The sequence below is a fragment of the Heliangelus exortis genome, chromosome 1 (assembly GCF_036169615.1).
Source record: "Heliangelus exortis chromosome 1, bHelExo1.hap1, whole genome shotgun sequence".
NCBI classification, from domain to species: domain Eukaryota; kingdom Metazoa; phylum Chordata; class Aves; order Apodiformes; family Trochilidae; genus Heliangelus; species Heliangelus exortis.
In genome coordinates, this window is record NC_092422.1 from 133,101,196 (window position 1) to 133,120,161 (window position 18,966).

At 46.1% G+C, this 18,966-nt stretch overlaps 1 protein-coding gene across 1 annotated transcript; it reads left to right on the top strand.

Annotated features, from left to right (window-relative positions):
- Positions 1–3,362: 3,362 nt before the first annotated feature.
- LOC139793271 (endogenous retrovirus group K member 113 Gag polyprotein-like) lies at positions 3,363–5,220 on the top strand. The gene is made up of 2 exons (XM_071737779.1): positions 3,363–3,422; positions 3,868–5,220. Exons 1-2 carry the CDS (start codon positions 3,363–3,365, stop codon positions 5,218–5,220), a joined length of 1,413 nt encoding a protein of 470 aa, XP_071593880.1.
- Positions 5,221–18,966: the final 13,746 nt, after the last annotated feature.

An 18,966-nucleotide genomic window follows, 5' to 3' on the forward strand; every position in this document is an offset into this window, starting at 1 on the left:
CTCTGAGGGCTTGTGCAGAGCCTTGGTAGTTGCCCACCTACAATAAAATCAAAACAGAGATCTAAATCAGGATAGTAACAGAGCACATAACTCAGAACAACTATGCCTTACCACACAAAGTCGCTCTAAAAATTTTTGTGGAAAAAAAATTTTTTTTGAAGAGAGGAAAGAAGAGGAGAAGAGATAAAGAAAGGGAAAATAAAGAACACCCCAGAGAAACTGGGAGGAGTAAGAGAGAGAAAAGAAGGAAAAAAGTCACCACCCAAGGATCAGTGATGTCCCATTGGTCTCATGGCAGAGAAGAAGCAGGGTGGGATGGTGGTCCAATCCGTTTTATGCTATACATTTTTTTGCTGCTCCTCAGCCGCTAGCCAATTGTTTCTTGTCTACTTTGCTGCATCAGCCTACTTATCAGTTTTCACAGAATCACAAAAGTTAGAGGTTGGAAGGAACCTTGAAAGATCATGGAGTCCAACCTCCCTGTCAGAGCAGGGTGACCTATAGGAGGTCACATAGGAATGTGTTCAGCAGGGTTTTGAATGTCACCAGAGAAGGAGACTCCACAACCTCCCTGAGCAGCCTGTTCCAGTACTCTCTTGCTCTCACACTAAAAAATATTTCTCCTTGTGTTTATATGGAACCTTTTGTGCCCAAGCTGATATCCTTTGACTCTTGTCCTATCATTGGGCATAACCGAGAAGAGCCTGGCACCATCGTACTGGCTCTCTCCCTTTATGTATTTATAAACATTAATGAGATTGCCCGTCATTCTCCTCCAAGCTGAAGAGACCCAGCTCCTTCAAGCCTTTCCTCATAAGGGAGATTTCCGACTCTCTTGGAGGATCTGTGATCTGTGATTCTGTGATTTTGTTATCTCTTCTCAAGGCCTTCAGACTGCTTGAGACAAATACATCATTCATCCCGCTTGTTACAGAGAGAGGGAGAAAGATCAAGAGTATCATCACCTTCAAGATTTGAGGCTTGAGGTGGTAGGCAAGTCCTATGCAAAGCTCCAGGTAACATTTATTTTCCCTTTCCCCCTTCTTCCTTATTGTATGCCATTTGTTGGCAGTGGGGATTAGTGCCTCCAGTTGCCAATTGACATCTGAGGCAAAGTCTGACTGGAACCTCACCAGTGCTGAGGGTATTCCACTTTTCTGCGTATCAGCTGGTGCAGTCATACATCTCAGCACATTAAGACAAATGGAAAAAAAATATGTCAGAATAATTGCTCCATTTTTGTGTATGTTAAAGTGCAGAAAATATATATTAGAACAAATTCTTCAATTACTTTATGAAATCATTTAGGTCTCATTACTTTTCATATCCCACATTAGCAGAGTCAGTAGAAACTTCATTTGACAACAATATGCAGGTTCAGAAGTTATCATAGTTTTGGTCTTTTTTGATATGTATGTAGACAAAGCATTAATTAAAACCAGCTTTCTTATTTCTTCCATTTAGGTTTTCTTTAGTCAATCTCATCACTATAAAATAACACAAAATTAATTATGAACTGGGTTTTTTTGAGGAATAAGGATGTTATGAGAGCTGTTGCACTTGCATTGGATGGCAACTGGAAATTTCCCTCTCATAAAAAGAAAGTCAATCATGATCTACCACCCAAAGCATTTCCATATTCCAGGCCTGATTCAGAGGAATTTGCTGCATAGTCAAGTGGCTATAGAAAAGTAAGGAAGGCAAATTCCTATGACTCCATCCCCTGATCAGCTGGCAGTCAAAGAAAATAAAATATTCCCTAGACAGAAAACAGAGTGCTTCAGAAAAAGCCCAAGAGGGACTAATTCTTGAGATTTATTCAAACTAAGAAACAGAACAGCTAAAAAAGGGCTTGTATACAATGGATCCATTTGCAAACACAAGTCACATTCCATAAATGCATTTCAGAGAATTAGATTTAGAAATTGTTGGGATTTTTTCTTTGTTTTGGTTTTTAGATTATTGGTAGCTGGACAAATACAAAAAGAGTATTTTAAATACAGGCAATAGCTCACAAAATTACCCTCAATTAAGAGATGAGTAAATACCAATCAAGAGATTAAAAAGAAGATACCAGGACAAAGACTTCTTTAAAACAAATGTTCATGTCAACAGCAGTTCCCAACTGAATATTTAATCACAATATGTTAAAGCAATTGGTGTTTTTGTTACCGTCCTGTTAGGTCATCACAAATAAGGTAATATTACCACAATGAATTGTGGTAATTTTTGAATAATGCAAGCATCTAGGAAACACAACAGTCTATTGACTTAGGTCTTACTCTGCTCTAATGCGGTTTTTATATTGAAGCCCCAGGCCTTAATGGAGAGCCATTAACACCTACCTATCTCTACCTCTGCATTGTGTGAGCTTCTTGAGTGCTTTTTGTGTCCTGTTTAAAGCACAAGGAGAGAAAAAAAAGTTTTTTAAACAGATGGTGCCTGACATATGTATTAAATGTAACAGGTGTAGGAAATCCCTGCTAGCCAGAGCAAGATTTTCTCTCCATTTAAGCATAGGCTGCATATGCACGTATTTGTTTAACCCCATATGGAGGACAAGAAAGCCATCAAGCTGTCAATTGCCTGTTAAGTTCTGAACACAGGACAATACCACAGTTGGACACAAAAGCGTTTTGTCAATGATGCTGAAAGAGAAACAAAGAGAATATATTTAGTTCATCAGAAAGATGAAAGTTTCCATGTGTGTTCTGTGTGTTGCTGCTCAAATCAAATAATTTCAGAGAGCATAACAAGTATGTATTAAAAATGAAACCTGTAGGCGGCAGGTGCCCGCCCCGCCTGTGCCAGCTGGGACTGGTCCAAATGCGCATGCCCGATTGAGGCAGGGTGTGGTTCCAGCAGGTCCCGAGCCAGGCGGATCGAACTTAGTTCTCTGATACTAATCTGAACCAGCACTAGCTCGACTGACTCTGTTCACGAACCGAGCTCGCGCCCGCAGCGAGATTCCTCTCACGTAACATCTGGTGGAGAATGCGGGCATCAATTTCAGTCTAAACTGTCTCCCTGAGTGTTTCGTCCGAAAGTGACCCTTCTCTACAGACCGTCCGATACCCCGAAAAATTCGGGTAAGAGAAACTTTTTTCTTCTCTTCGACATCGTCATCAGTAAATCCGATGATGGGCTCCTATGTAAGCAAACCTACCGGCACCGCCGTTGCCGATCAGATTACAACCCAGGCGGAAACGCAGGAAAACCTCTGCTACCCGAGTCCCGAAACCGCCTGGGACCTGTGGGGGGAGGTGTACAACCTGCTGGCAAGTTTCCACTATAAGGAGACCAACGGCGACATTATTGGTGCGGACAACACCTGGCGAATCGTTTGCAATCTATTAGCTTGCATGAAAGCTGAAGTAGAAGTGGCAATTGTCACCGCCGTGGCCCCATTACGAAAGACCGCGGTATTTCCCCCGAAGGAAATGCCCACAGTAACCCCCTCAGCACCCCCCTTCGAGGGGGAGGAGCCCGGGAGGGCGCCGAGCGTAGCTCCGTCGGCGCCGCCCCCCGAGGGGGGGGGAGCCCGGGACAGCGCCGAGCACAGCCCCGCGCGCAGCCCTGCCGGCGCCGCCCTCCGAGGGGGGGGAGCCCGGGACAGCGCCGAGCGCAGCCCCGTCGGCGCCATCCCCGGAGGAAGGAAAAAACGAACAAGTGTATCTGGGGCTGACCACGGGCAAGCCTGCCATAAAGGGCATGTCCGGGAAGCCCCACCAAACCGTGACCGAACTCCTATCGGATATCGGCCCGGAAGTCAAAACACCGGAAAATGATGGGGCGGAAACCGCGGCTGGCGGCACCCCCGGCTGCCGCAGAGAGCTACCCCCGCTGCCACACCCGGCCCCACGAAAGGCTGCAAAGATAAAAGCAGCCCCTCAACCAGCGGCAGCATCTGCGCTGGAAGACAAGATATCGGCCCTGCAAGACCAGGTCACTCGGGCCGTGCAACTAATAGAGAAGCGGGACGTTGAACATCGCCCAGCTTTTCAGCAGTACAGGAACACACCCACCCTGACGGACGACGAGGACGATGTCCCGACCCCGCCGCAGCAACTTCAAAACGCCCCGGGCGTTACTACTGGTCACCCAGGGCGTTGGTCTGGCATCATCCGGGATGCCATTTTGCAGGGCGAGTGGCAGCCCACCACTGTGGCGTGCCCTGTGCTGCAGGACGCTAATGGACAGCCGGTGTTTGAACAACACTCATGGAAAACCCTGCAGCAGGCGAGGCAGATAATCAAAGAACAGGGGTTGAAGTCGGAGAGCGGCCGGGCCATCCTGGACTGGCTGTTCACCTCCGATGTAAACAGCCCATATGACTGTCGCAGTCTAAGTCAGTACCTACTAACCCCCTCCCAACAAATCATCTGGTTAAAGGAGTGGGAACGCCTCGCTGCGGCGGAAGTCAACTGCGCTAGGGCACCCGGAGATCCACTAGTGGGCGTCACAGCGGACATGCTCACCGGCTCCGGGCGCTTTGCAGAGATCGATCTTCAGCTGCAATGCCCGCGCGAGGTCCACCACGCCGCTGCAAGACTGGCACGTCAGGCATTTTATGCAATACCAGAACCGCACCCAGTACCATCATTTACCAGCGTAAAGCAAGGGTTGAACGAACCCTATCAAAATTTTGTCGATCGACTGTGGCAATCTGTCATGGCTCAATCAGACCTGACGGTAGAGCAGTGTGAATCCATGTTTAGAATACTGGCATTCGAGAATGCAAATCCTAGATCAAAAGCCCTCTTCTCGACACTGCCGAAAACAGCGCCAGTATCAGAAATGCTGGACATTGCCGCCAGGGCGTCTCAGCACCAGCAGCACCAGGGAATGGCTGGTGCCTTCGCCGCCGCATTGGAACCAACCCATCAGCTCCTCGCGGCGGTAGTACAAAAACTGGGCAATAACGGAGGACGTGGCCGTCAAAACCGGCGAAATCGCCCGAACAGACAGAGGCAGTCCAGCCCGGTCTGTTCGCGATGCCACGCGAGGGGACACACCGGGCGAAACTGCTCTGCAGTCGTCTGGTGTAATCGTTGTCAGCGAGCGACACACAACGACGCAGCCTGCTGGTACCAAAAAAACGGCAGGGACAGCGCGAGGGGCCCCCGTGCCGGGATACAAGTAGCCGGGCCAACGCTGTATGCTGGCTCCCCGCCCCAGCAACCCGGGGAAGCCTCGGCATCGATTTACAATCTGCAGTAGACACCACGCTGCTGACCACGGCTGTCCACACAATACCAACAAACACATACGGACCGGTAATCCATGAAAATTCTAACGTTGGTGCGCTTTTAGTAGGACGCTCTTCCTCAGGACTGGCAGGACTAGTAGTGCTCCCAGGGGTTATAGACGCCGACTCCACGGGGGAAATAAAGATAATGTGTTTTACACTAAACCCCCCCCTAGTAATTAAGGCAGGAACCTGATTAGCACAGCTAGTCCCACTCCCAAAATTAGACCTAGGAAAGAACGTTAAAACAGAGAGAGGCGATTGGGCCTTTGGCTCATCTGGAGACACCCTGGTAACCCTGGCGCAACAGATGAGAACAAGGCCGATTATAAACATACAGATGGCAGTCGGCAAAGAGGTAAAAACCCTCCCTGTAATGCTAGATACAGGGGCCGACGTCACAATCATCAGTAAGAATAATATCTGGCCACGAAAATGGAAGCTTATTGCAGTTTCTGACGCTGTTCAGGGGATAGGTGGCGGTTCCACCCCCCTGCAAGCGCACCAACCAGTACAAATTAAATTTCCAGAAGGGCAAGTGGTAACTGTGAGACCATATGTGTTACCCTTGCCCGGTCAGCTCGGGGGGTTGATCGGTCGGGACGTGATGAGCCAGATAGGAGCCATCCTCACTATCCCTGAACCCACCCAACCCTCCCAGAATTTTCAATAAGGGCCACTGCTGACATGCCGCTGACCCCCAGACTCCACTGGAAGTCGGACACCCCTGTCTGGGTAGAGCAGTGGCCCCTTTCCAAGGAGCGGCTAGACATAGCAAATCGCCTGATAAAAGAACAGCTAGACGCTGGACACGTCCAGCCATCCGTGAGCCCGTGGAACACGCCCATCTTCGTGGTTCAAAAAAAGTCGGGCAAGTGGAGATTGATACAAGATCTGAGAAAAATTAATGACCAGATGTGGCCAATGGGCGCCCTCCAACCTGGGCTGCCCCTGCTTACCATGCTACCTAGAGACTGGCATCTTCTGGTCATGGATTTAAAGGACTGCTTTTTCAATATCCCCTTAAATCGTGAAGATACTGCTCGCTTCGTGTTCACGGTCCCATTGGTCAACAAAAGTGAACCAGCGAAGCGATATGAGTGGGTGGTACTGCCACAGGGAATGAGAAACTCCCCGACCATATGCCAATCGTATGTGGCACGGGCGCTCGCAATGCCGGATACGATAATTTATCATGATATGGACGACATCTTATTTTGCCAGCAAGCCCCGTTCCCTGAAAACATCGGCCAGGTCTTGACCAACCACCTCGAGACCAAGGGACTAATCGTAGCTCCGGAAAAAATTCAAATGAAGTCACCCTGGAGCTACCTAGGGTGGAAGGAAACTGGTGCTATGGTGAGACCCCAAAAATTAGAAGTAGTCCATTCAGTTAAAACACTGAATGACGCCCAAAAACTAGTGGGCGAACTACAGTGGGTTAGACCCATTATAGGTCTCACCAATGCAGACATCCACCCCTTTTTGTCCTTATTACGGGGTACACATCCAGGGGCACCTGTGGACTGGACCGAGGACCACTCCAACGCCTTGAAGCAGGTCGTCCACAAGCTGACAACCGGCTATGCAGATCGGCGAGACGCCACCCACCCCATCGGAGTGTGGGTATGTAACCACCCCTCATTCCCCTTCGCCCTACTCATGCAGGACTTCACGAACAAAAGAATACCTGGGGAATGCAAACTCAATCTGACTTATAACCGAGACTCTACAAGATCAGAGTCTATAGCTATTTTGGAATGGCTATTTCCCCCCCATACGCCTCAGAAGGGCATATGGCAAAAGACCGAGGTAATAGCATTCCTCATACGGAAGGGACACCAGGGCTGCCTGGAAGTAGACGGCCAAGAACCGGAGTGGATCAACATCCCAATCAAAACCACCGATTTTGACTGGATGCTACAACACTCCGAGCCTCTACAGCTCGCCCTACTTGGTTATCCTGGCGAGGTGCGTCATGATGGCCCAAAACATCAGCGATTACAAGCTATCAGCCAGTTCCAGTGGCTCGAGCAACCGATCGTCTCGGAGCGCCCAGTGCCCGGTATAACAGTATTCATGGACGCTGGACAAAGATCCAGAATGGCTGCCTGTGTATGGAAGGACAAAGGCCAGTGGAAACAGCATTTGATTTTAGGCACCTCCGAGGACAATCTACAAACCCTGGAACTGCTTGCGATCATCTGGGCCCTGACGCAGTGGCAGCAAGTTCCCGTTAACATCGTCTCCGACTCCCAATACGCAGTCGGAGTCGCAAACCGTATCGAGGATGCCCTCATTAAGCCAGTGCCCAACAAAAGACTACAGGAACTCTTCCTATCATTGCAGCGTGCGCTGAGAATTCGAACACAGCCATGCTGCATTATTCATATCCGTAGCCACAAGACAGCGCTAGGCCTGGGGGAAGGGAATGCCAAAGCTGACTCTCTAGTCAGCTTAGGTTAACAAAACCCAGTTACCGAATTCTCCAAAGCCCAGAACAGCCATTCTCTATTTCATCAGAGCGCTAGGGCCTTGAAGCGCACGTTCGACATCACTTGGGAGGAGGCAAAAGGCATCGTCAAAGCTTGCCCCCAGTGCGCCCAGTTCGGCCCTACCCTGGGAATGGGTGTGAATCCACGTGGTCTTCAAGCTGGAGAAATCTGGCAGATGGACGTAACACACGTCCCGGAATTCGGAAGACTGAAATATGTCCATGTTACAACTGACACCTTCTCAGGCATGCTCTGGGCAACAGCTCAGATGGGGGAGAAGGCGCTACACGTGGTCCGTCATCTGACCAACTGTTTCGCTGTCATGGGGATCCCTCAGGTAATAAAAACAGACAACGTGCCGGCCTACACAGGCGCAAAGCTTAAGCAATTTTTTGCTACCTGGGGAGTGAAACATATTACAGGAATCCCCCATTCGTCTACAGGGCAAGCGATTGTAGAAAGAGCCAATCGCACCCTGAAGACATATCTACAGAAACAAAAGGACAGCGAAAATATGGACCCACAGACGCGGCTTAGTAAAGCGCTCTTCACTCTAAATTTTCTGAGCCTAAGCCGCGACTCCCAAGAGCCACCCGTCCTTCTACACTACTCGTTGCAGAAAGTCATCAGCATGCCTGAAGTCCAAATTTATTACAAGGAACCAACAACAGGTCAATGGATGGGGCCAAGACCATTGCTGTTCACCAAGAGAGACAGACTCTGGGCCTCTCTGGGTGCCCAGCAAATGGACATGCCCTGCCCCGACCAGACCAGCACCACCGGCTCTGAACGACGAGGCACCTCGCAACTAAGATCTTTGCGTATTTGTCATCTTTTCCCCGATAAAGACCTAAAAAAAAAAAAAAAAAGGGGGGGAAATGTAGGTGGCAGGTGCCCGCCCCGCCTGTGCCAGCTGGGACTGGTCCAAATGCGCATGCCCGATTGAGGCAGGGCGTGGTTCCAGCAGGTCCCGAGCCAGGCGGATCGAACTTAGTTCTCTGATACTAATCCGAACCAGCACTAGCTCGACTGACTCTGTTCACGAACCGAGCTCGCGCCCGCAGCGAGATTCCTCTCACGTAACAGAAACCTTTGGTGAAAACAGGTCAAAGATCAAAATCTTTATTGAATTTTCTTTCTCATTTAAACTCTGTAACAAAAAATAGCTAGAATAGAGTCATATGCGTGCTTTTCCATTTGAAATTTTTTAAAATTAAACACGAAGTCTAGTTCTAATTTATTTTGCAGAAGGCTTATCATCTTCCTATTGCATAAGAAAACTGAACTTAGCCCATCTTTATTTTCCATAAATTTTCTGGTGCTGTTTTCTAAATGAAGAACTTTGAAGGTAAAGTGCTACAGAAAACATGAAATTGATCTAAAAGAAAGATTTAATATAGGTAGCTGAGAAAATTAGAAGTTACAGAATGGATCACCTTGATGGCTATAAAACATTATTAAATTTAATGCACACGTTTTATTGCAGAACAGTATGGAAGTAAAGGTCTTTTTCCTCATGGATAAATGACTAACAACAAAACTATCAGTCAGTATTCTGTAGTTTGTTTTAACAGTAGCCCTGCCCTGCTTGTGTAACTCCTGGAGACTCTTTTCTGACACAAAACAATAGAATATTGATTTGTGCTCATCTAAGCTGCTGCCCAGACCTTGTAAATGGAAACTGGCTAACACTAACTAGACTGGCCACCCAACATCATGCATGTGTTGCACCACGTCCTTAACACAAGCACATCACAGGGCAACTTCACGGAAGACCACTGAATAAGAATACAAATATTACAATTAGTTCCAGGAAACTAGATAAATATTATAATTAGTTCCATGAAATCTGATGTTTATTACAATGAGCTTTATACATATGCATCTAGTAGTACAATATAAGTCATGGCTGTTGTCACTCATGTTATGCATGACTTTGAAAACTATCTCTCCACTTTGAGAACAATAAAGAAAGCCTTCTAAAACTTAAAGACAAGTGTTGGAGGGTTCTTTCAGTGACTGAATTTCATGGCATAAACCTCTGATTTTTTTTTTCTGTTTTCTAAAGTACATAAACCAGATGTGAGTGTGCTGTGTCTCTTTAAGGAAACTTCCTGCCCAAATTATTTTTCAGTATCTTGAGTGATTCCAAGTACACTTGATAGTGACATTCAGAGTAATTTCCAAGAATTTATGAAAATAAGTATCTGGAGAGGAGTGAGGCTCACATTAGTGAACTCAGTGAGTAAAAGACTTCAGTGTGAGCTAGCTGATTTAATAGATGCCAGCAACAGCCCTGGGCTGACATACTTGTCAGGGAACTACTTCTTTTTCTGAAGTGCTTTTTGCTTTTTGCACTAACAGAGTGGTGGGGGTTTTTTCAGCTTTGTTTTGTCTTTTGTTTTTTGTTTTTTTTCCAGACTCTACTAGAGAAAAAGAAAGATAAATGGCAAATCCTGCACAATTGTATCACATGGAAGCAGTACATTTCTCTCTTTGCTTTCAGTGAAATTACACAAACATAAGCAAATATAAAATGTAGTCTACAGTTTCCAGTGATCTTATTAATATTTTCAATTAGAATTTATTTTTTTTAAAAGAAATGTTTCCTTTGAACCTAGACAAGTTTCAAGCAACAAGGAGATACTAAGATTATTTTGTTACATGATTATTAATATCCAAAGATTACTCCCTTTAGAACTTAAAAGTTTTTTTTTTGTATGAATGAGAAAAAAATGCATACAACTTCTACTTTTTATGCAGTATAAAAATTCATGTAATGGTTTGGAAGAAATTATTACATATAAAGGTTTAGTACAGAAAAGCTAAGGAGGTGAGTAGGTGGGTTGTTTGGGTTTTTTTTGTAGACAAATGCATTGGTTAGAATACATATCCTTTCTGAAAGTACCATTCCTATTTCATATGCACTGTATTCTCCAGTTTCTTAGGCTTTTTTCCCTATTGTTAAGAAAAATCCATCAGCAGCAACTGAGCCTCACAAATATCTAGTGACAAGATCAGGCAAAGACATCACCGTTAAAATCATAATAATCTGTTAAATCATAACAGAGGAGAGAAAGCTGGAGAGAAAAAGTAAGTATCACAGAACCTACCAATGTTCAGCAGGATTGCACCCGTCTCTGGTTAGCTTTTATTAATATCTGTCTGCCTGTGTCACAGTGGTTATCTGAGTGTTTCTTCACAAAACAGAGGAAAGCACTGTGATTTTGTGTCTTAAAAATTGCATAACCTTGAATATAATTGAAAAGGCATTAAGAAAAAAAAATCTGATTTCAAAGTGCACATTAGAAATACATGATAGTTGTTAGGATACCAAATACTTTATTTTTAGAATATTATTTCAGACTAAAAGTTCAGAAGTATTGGGAAAATACTGTCTAAAATCCTGCTATGTCTCCAATACTTCACCTGGAAATGCCCATCTCTGTAATGCCTGTATTCAGTGGATGCTTCACTTCTTCCTCTCAAAATTTCATTGCAGCTGATATTAGACAACAATTTCAAAAGTGCCTGTTCAGAAGAATGACCCAGCGTCTCGCACAAAAGGCCAGCTCAGAGGCAGTTTGGGTCAGATTAGTGTGGCCTCTCTGCATTTACCAAGAGCATGATTTTTGCTTGTGCTACACACCTTTGTGTAACAGTCAGGTAGCTGGTATATTCCTTTAGAAACACACCTACAGCTTGGTTGCCACAAAGCCACATGGAGTATGCAGCTGCCACAGCCTCTTGCAGCAGCCTGAGTGCAGTGGGGCACTGTCAGCCAAGGGAGGCAGCAAGAGAGCCTGCCTGCCTGGCAAGGTTAAATCTCACCTTATGGTTTAAGTGCTTACCTAGAAAAATGAATCATTGAGCTTGGTTAGGTAGGAAGTCCTGAGAGCAGAGTCCAGAACGTTGTTGCTGCCTCTCGTTTTCCCTTTGCAAGAGATACCTACCTGAACTGCAAATTTAGCAGCCCCATTTGGTCTGTTGTAAAGATCAGCAAATCATGACCCTGCTGAAGTGCTTGGTATGACTTCACAGATCACAGCTTGATTTGCTGTGCAGCGAAACCCAGAAAGATTCAAACAGCAGTGGCTGCATACATGAAGTTATACTCAGAAATACAGCTTTTGGTTTGTGCACTGTAAATACAATAGAGATAGAATAACCAGTCATGTTTTTACTGTCATTCTTGTCACATATTTCTTCTTTAACATGCATTCAAAATGCTGAAAGACCATATTTTAATTTGGATCAATTTATTAATTTATTCTATAGTTCCTCAGGTTTGGTTTTGTTTTGTTTGGAGTTTTTTTGCTGTTTTTTGTTTTGGTTTGGTTTGGTTTTTTTTGGTTTTGTTTGTTTGGTTGGGTTTGTTTTTTTTTTTAATCTCACTTTATTTTATGTCTATTAATGTTCTGTGCTGAATTTGAAACCCAGGCTATTATACCAACCATTAGCTAACTTTAGATACATGATAGAATTATTTTGCAAAAGAGTTAAAATATGACAAGTACTGCAGAACCATGTGTTATCAACTTATGCAGGCAATTTCCTTCCCACTCCATTTTCAGAAGTTTTAACTCTGTTGGAGTCTAAATGCAGTAAAAGGTGCAATGATTTATAGTATCAGACAGTAAATACAGCATCTTACTATACAGTGACGTACCATATTAGCGGTGCCATGTTTTTATATTCAGATTCAATTAATATCTGAAATTTCATATATTTTCCTTTTCTATCTAACTTCTCTTCAAACTAGATAATCTACAATGCAAAATGTGCCTTGTATTGAATTCCAGTACTTGTACAGTATCTTGCAGCTAATTATGCGAGCTTCACAGTGTGGTAATTTCAAAGAGAAGTGTGGAATGAGGTGAGACAATATTAAAATTTTTTAATTGTTTTGCAACAACAGAGGTCCAAAATACAGTATAGTAAGCTGAAAATACTTGCCATCAGAACATGCCCACCTGTTAAACACAAATGCTGGCAAGATTGGTCTGATTCAAGCAGATAAGAATCTTTCTGAAAACTAGCAATACTAACAATTCAGCTTCTAGATAGAATTTGTATGATCTTAATTTACTTTAACTAGGAGATTCTAATCCTTCTTTGCTTTCATTGAAATGCATGAAACAACCAAGGTTTCAATAAGGAAAAAGATGAAATAGCAGCTAGGGTGATCATTAAAAAATATATATGCAAAGCAAACACTCAGTATTGTAATACGTTTTCCCAAGGAGCTGTGAGAATCATTCATAATTTCATTTCACTTTATCCACATCACTTTTTAAATCTACAGTGCATAAAACCTGAATGGCAGCCATGAACTGCCTACAAAATCTGCTGCTGTGACCAGCACTTGTGAGCCTTTTACACTTTGTTTTCTCATCCAACACTGAGTGTATGTGCAGTGAAATGAGGCAACTAGGCTCCACTAATTGCCAGGTAGTGGGCGTGAGCTTGTGTTAAGCCCACCTGTGCCTGATTAGGGTGGGTCCCTACTGCGCATGAGCAGGATTAGGGGGCCAATAACGCTCACTCCTGAGGAAGCCAGGGAGGAGGGTAGCCAGTTTTGGAGCAATAGCGTTGATTCAGGCTGGTCAGCCTTCAGAGCAATAGACTCGGAGCATTATTTCTGCTGGAACACCTGGTTGGACCTTGGACCGCCGTGCCCAAGAGGTTCGTCTTGCTACATCTGGTGGAGAATGTGGGCATAGACCTCGATCTAGCCCGTGCTCAGACAAATCAGAAGAAAGGGAGAAGAAAGTCCGGCGCAAACTAGCATTAGCAGAAAACCCAAGGAGTCAGGTAAAAAGATCCACTACCTTTCCTTCTCTACCACTGATTGACCAAGAAAAAAAAAAAAAAAGGAAAGATGGGATTGTCAGCAAGCACCCCTGTTAATGAGAAGCTGGTGACACGGGCGAAGGAGCAAAAACTCTCCTCCTCCTGGTCCTCTGTGGCCGCATAAGAACTTTGGCAGGAGGTCAGTGACCTGTTGGGAAGCCTCCATACTCAATAAATAAATAAATAAAAACATAACCGGATTAGACGGTACATGGGGAGTGGTGATCAATGCCCTAAAAGAAATAAAAGCCGAGGCGGAAGCTGCCATCACCACCATTGCAGCATTTCCACCAAAAGCTAGCATTGATACTACAGCACCACCACCAGAAGCAGGATCCGGTGTTGTCTCCACAGCACCCCCGCTACCCACCCATCCTCCTGAGGGTGGAAAAACCTGGAAGGCGTTCTTAGGACTAAGGGACAACAGCCTTGCCATCAAGTGCATGACAGGAAAGTCGCACCATTCTATAGCCGAGTTTCTATCAGATATGGGGCCGGAGGAAGAAAAAGAAATACATGCTCCGAGCACTGAAAGAAACGAACAAAAGAATGTGAAGATGCTGACAGCCCATGCCCCCGAGATGGGTGGCCCCAGCTGCTGCCTGAAACCACCCCTACTGCCACCTCCCAGCTCAGAAAAAGAGCATGGTTGAAAGAAGCGGCCACCCCACCAGCTGTACCCATCGGCCTGGAGGACAAAATAAAATCCCTCCTGGAACAAACAAATCAGGCCATGAAATCTTTAGAAAAAAGGGTGACAGACATGGAACAATGCTCGTTTTTCCATAAATATCAAGACCCACCCACCCTCCCTGATGATGACGATGAGGACATTACAACCCCGTTGTTATCAAGACAGAACAACCAAGGCATCAAAGGTGCTGTTAAACCCCTACCCGGAAGATGGTCTGGTTTCATCCGCGATGCCATTCTCAAAGGGGATTGGGAGGCCAGCACCATTGCTTGCTCTGTTCTGCACGACAACAACGGGCCGCCTCAATTTGAACAGCACAGTTGGAAAACCTTACAGCAAGCCAAGAAGACCCTGAGAGAGGGAGGATTAAAATCAGAGAGTGGTCAGGCTGTCCTGGTTTGGCTTTTCACTGCCGACACCAATTGCCCCCATGACTGCCGCAGTCTGGCCAGGTACCTGCTCACCCCCTCCTAGCAGATTGTCTGGGCCAAAGAATGGGAGCGCCTGGCCCAAGTGGAAGCAAATCGCCCTCAAGCACCCGGGGATCCACTATTAGGGATAACCGCTGAGATGCTCACGGGCTCAGGACGCTATGCAGATGTCCAAGTCCAGCTGCAGTTCCTGACTGTGCTCCACCACGTCCCTGCACACCTAGCCCGCCAAGCCTTCTATGTGGTCCCAGAGCCTACTCCAGTCCCTTCATTTACTGCCGTCAAGCAAGGAATGAATGAGCCTTTTCAACGTTTTGTTGACAGACTCTGGCAATCTATCATGGCTCAATGTGAGCTGGGAGCAGAGCAAAAGGAATCCATGTTCAAGCTACTGGCATCTGAAAACTCAAATCCGAGAATGAAGTCACTGTTCTCCACTTTACCAAAAACGGCTGACGTCTCGGAGATGCTAGAGGTAGCTGCCAGGGCCACCCAAACACAACAAAACCAAGGCATGGCCAGTGCCTTTGCCACCGCCCTGGAACCCACTCAAAAGCTCCTCGCGGCAGTTGCACAGAAACTAGACAGAAGGTAAAATCAATACAGAAGGAGAAATCGATCAAGAAAATTCACCCCTGTCTGTTTTTGATGTGGGGCCACAGGCCACTCGGCAAGAGTCTGCTCAGCCATGGTGTGGTGTGACCGATGCCAGAGAGATAACCACAACAACCTGGCATGCAGGTCTGCAAAAAATGGAAGGCACAGCGTGCGAGGCCCCCACGCCATGACACAAGTAGCCGGGCCAGCGCTTTACACTAGCTCCCTGTCCCAGCCACAAGGGGAAGCCTGGGCATCAATGTGCCCTCAGCAATAGACGTCACCCTCACGACAACACAGGTACACCGGATACCGACTGGAATATATGGACCAATATACCAAGAAGATAGCATGATTGGAGCCTTACTAATGGGCCGTTCTTCCACTGGAGTTGCAGGACTCGTTGTGCTCCCAGGAGTTATAGATGCGGATTGTACAGGGGAGATCATGATTACTTGTTTTACATTAACGCCTCCCCTGATAATCAAAGCAGGAACCCGGCTAGCACAACTGGTCCTCCTCCCAAAAATGGATCTGGGAAAGAACGCCCCCGTGGCACGAGGCAGTCAAGGCTTTGGATCTTCTGGAAGCATTCTGGTAACCTTAGTGCAACAGATGAAAACAAGCCCATCATAATCGTAAAGTTGACTTCTGGAAAAGAGGTCAAGACCCTTTCCATGATGATGGACACAGGGGCTGATGTTACAATAATCAACCTTAATGTGTGGCGTCGTCATTGGAAACTTATCACTACCCATGATGCCGTCCAGGGAATAGGTGGTGGTTCCACCCCCCTTCAGGCCCTTGAACCCGTGCAATTACAGTTTCCCAAAGGACAAGCGGTGACCATATGTCCCTATGTGTTGTCGTTACCAGGACAACTTGGAGGGTTGGTTGGCAGGGAAGTTATGAGTCAACTAGGGGCTGTTCTCTCCATCCCTGAACCCAACCAACCCCCTCAACATTTTCAATAAGGGCCACTGCAGACGTGCCGCCAACTCCCAGACTGCAATGGAAGACAGACACCCCTGTCTGGGTGGAGCAGTGGCCCCTATCCAAAGAGCGGCTAGAAATCGCCAACCGTCTGGTAAAGGAACAACTGGACGCAGGACACAGCCAGCTGTCTGTCAGTCCTTGGAACACACCCATCTTCGTAGTTCCAAAGAAGAAAGGAAAATGACGATTACTGCATGACTTGCGCAAGGTCAACAACCAGATGTGGCCAATGGGCACCCTCCAACCCGGGCTGCCCCTACTTACAATGTTACCCAGAGGCTGGCACCTTCTGGTAATTGACCTTAAGGATTGCTTCTTCACCATTCCCCTACATCCTGAAGACACAGCTCTCTTCGCATTTACCATCCCATCGATCAACAAAAGCGAACCTGTGAAGCGATACGAATGGGTAGTGTTGCCCCAAGGGATGAGAAATTCCCCAACGATATGCCAAATGTTTGTGGCGAACCGTATCGAGGATTCTCTTGTCAAGCCAGTACAAAACCTGGAACTCTTCCTCATATTACAGCATGTGCTGAAAATCCGCACACAACCGTGCTGTATTTTTCACATCCGTAGCCATAAAACATCATTAGGCCTAGGGGAAGGAAACACAAGGGCTAACTCCCTGGTCAGCCTAGGAATGCAGGGTCCCGTAAGTCAGTTCACAAAGGCTCAAAACAGCCATTCCTTGTTCCACCAAAATGCCAGGGCATTGAAGCGCATGTTTGCAATTCCATGGGAAGATGCAAAAGGGATTGTTAAAGCATGCCCTCAGTGCTCACAATTTGGCCCTGCCCTAGGAGTGGGAGTCAATCCACGCGGGCTGCAAGCAGGAGAAATCTGGCAGACAGATGTCACCCACGTTCCAGAATTCGGACGACTCAAGTATGTCCATGTGACCATAGACACATTCTCAGGCATGCTTTGGGTGACAGCTCAGACAGGGGAGAAGGGTTTACATGTGGTCTGTCACCTGACTAATTGCTTTGCTGTTATGGGGGGTCCCTCAAGTAGTAAAAACTGACAATGCACCTGCTTATATATGTGGAAATGTCAAGCAGTTTCTTGCTACTTGGGGAGTAAAACACATTACAGGGATCCCTCACTCGTCTACAGGCCAGGCGATAGTGGAAAGAGCTAATTGCAGCCTGAAGACATATCTACAAAAGCAACAAGACAGCAAAGACATGGACCCACAGATGCGGCTTAGCAAAGTGCTTTTTACACTGAACTTTCTCAGCCTAAGCCGCGAGTCCCAACAACCCCCCATGTTACTCCATTACTCGTCCCAGAAAATCAACCACATGCCGGAAGTCCAAATCAATTACAAGGATCCAGCTACAGGTCAGTGGGTAGGGCCCAAGCCGCTACTGCTAAGTGGAAGAGGTTATAGCTGTGTCTCCACAGACTCCGGACCTCTTTGGGTACCCAGTAAATGGACACGCCCTGCTGTGACCAGATCATTAATGGACAAACTGAATAACCTTGCTGAATTTGCGTGTTTCGACATTGTATACTTTTGAACTTCATATATTTTTTGTCTTCATTTAAAAAAAAAAACAAAACAAAAAAACCACAAAAAAACCCCAAAAACCAAAAAAAAACTCAACAAAAAAAAACAAAAAAAAAAAAGGAGGAATTGTCATTTTTGTTGTATTTGTGTTTATTATGTACTTACTACAATTGTCATGGTAGTCCTTCACAAAAAAAAAAAAAAAAAAAAAAAAGGTGGGGGGGAAATGTAGTGAAATGAGGCAACTAGGTGCCACTAATTGCCAGGTAGTGGGCGTGAGCTTGTGTTAAGCCCACCTGTGCCTGATTAGGGTGGGTCCCTACTGTGCATGAGCAGGATTAGGAGGCCAATAAAGCTCACTCCTGAGGAGCGTAGCCAGTTTTGGAGCAGTAGCACTGATCCAGGCTAGTCAGCCCTGAGAGCAATAGACTTGGAGCACTATTCGTGAGTTTCTTGGGAGTGCTGGAACACCTGGTTGGACCTTGGAGCGCCGTGCCCTAAAAGAGGTTCGTCTTGCTACATGTATGTGTAAATAGTATTGTTAGAAGAACACACAGGAAATGTCTGAAGTTTGGATTTGTGTTTCAATGCAAATTTATACAACTCTTGTTACTCTGTGAGAAGGCAAGATGAGAAAGAAAGTGATGGGGTGGGATCTGGATATAAGTTAGTAGCTCTAGTATTTCTCTAAAGGAGTGGTCTGATGGTTACCCTTCAGACCAGACTTCTGACCCTTCTGGTTTCCAGACCTCTGAATTGGGTGACAGATGCTACCAGAGAACCCCTTCTGCAGGGTCTTGCAGGCCCAGAACACCAGCGTGGATGTCAGCAGAAAACTAGAGGCTATCCAGGAGGCAGCCATCATAACAAAAAGGGAATGAACCCTAGCACATGCCCTGCTTACAGCTGCTGTGTAAACCTCTGTTCACAGCCCCAGGACTGAATTTTTAACTGCAGGTTATGTGAGAGATTTTTTTTCTTCTTCCCACTCTGCGCTGACTTCTCTCATCTCAGTCAAGTTGTAGAGAATAGGGATCCTTAAGGCACAGCCACTATTGTGGGCAGGTCTAGATGCCCCTAGAAGTTGGTGAGCAGCCCAAGGAGCTTGGCATCATGACAGCACTTCCATGCTTTCT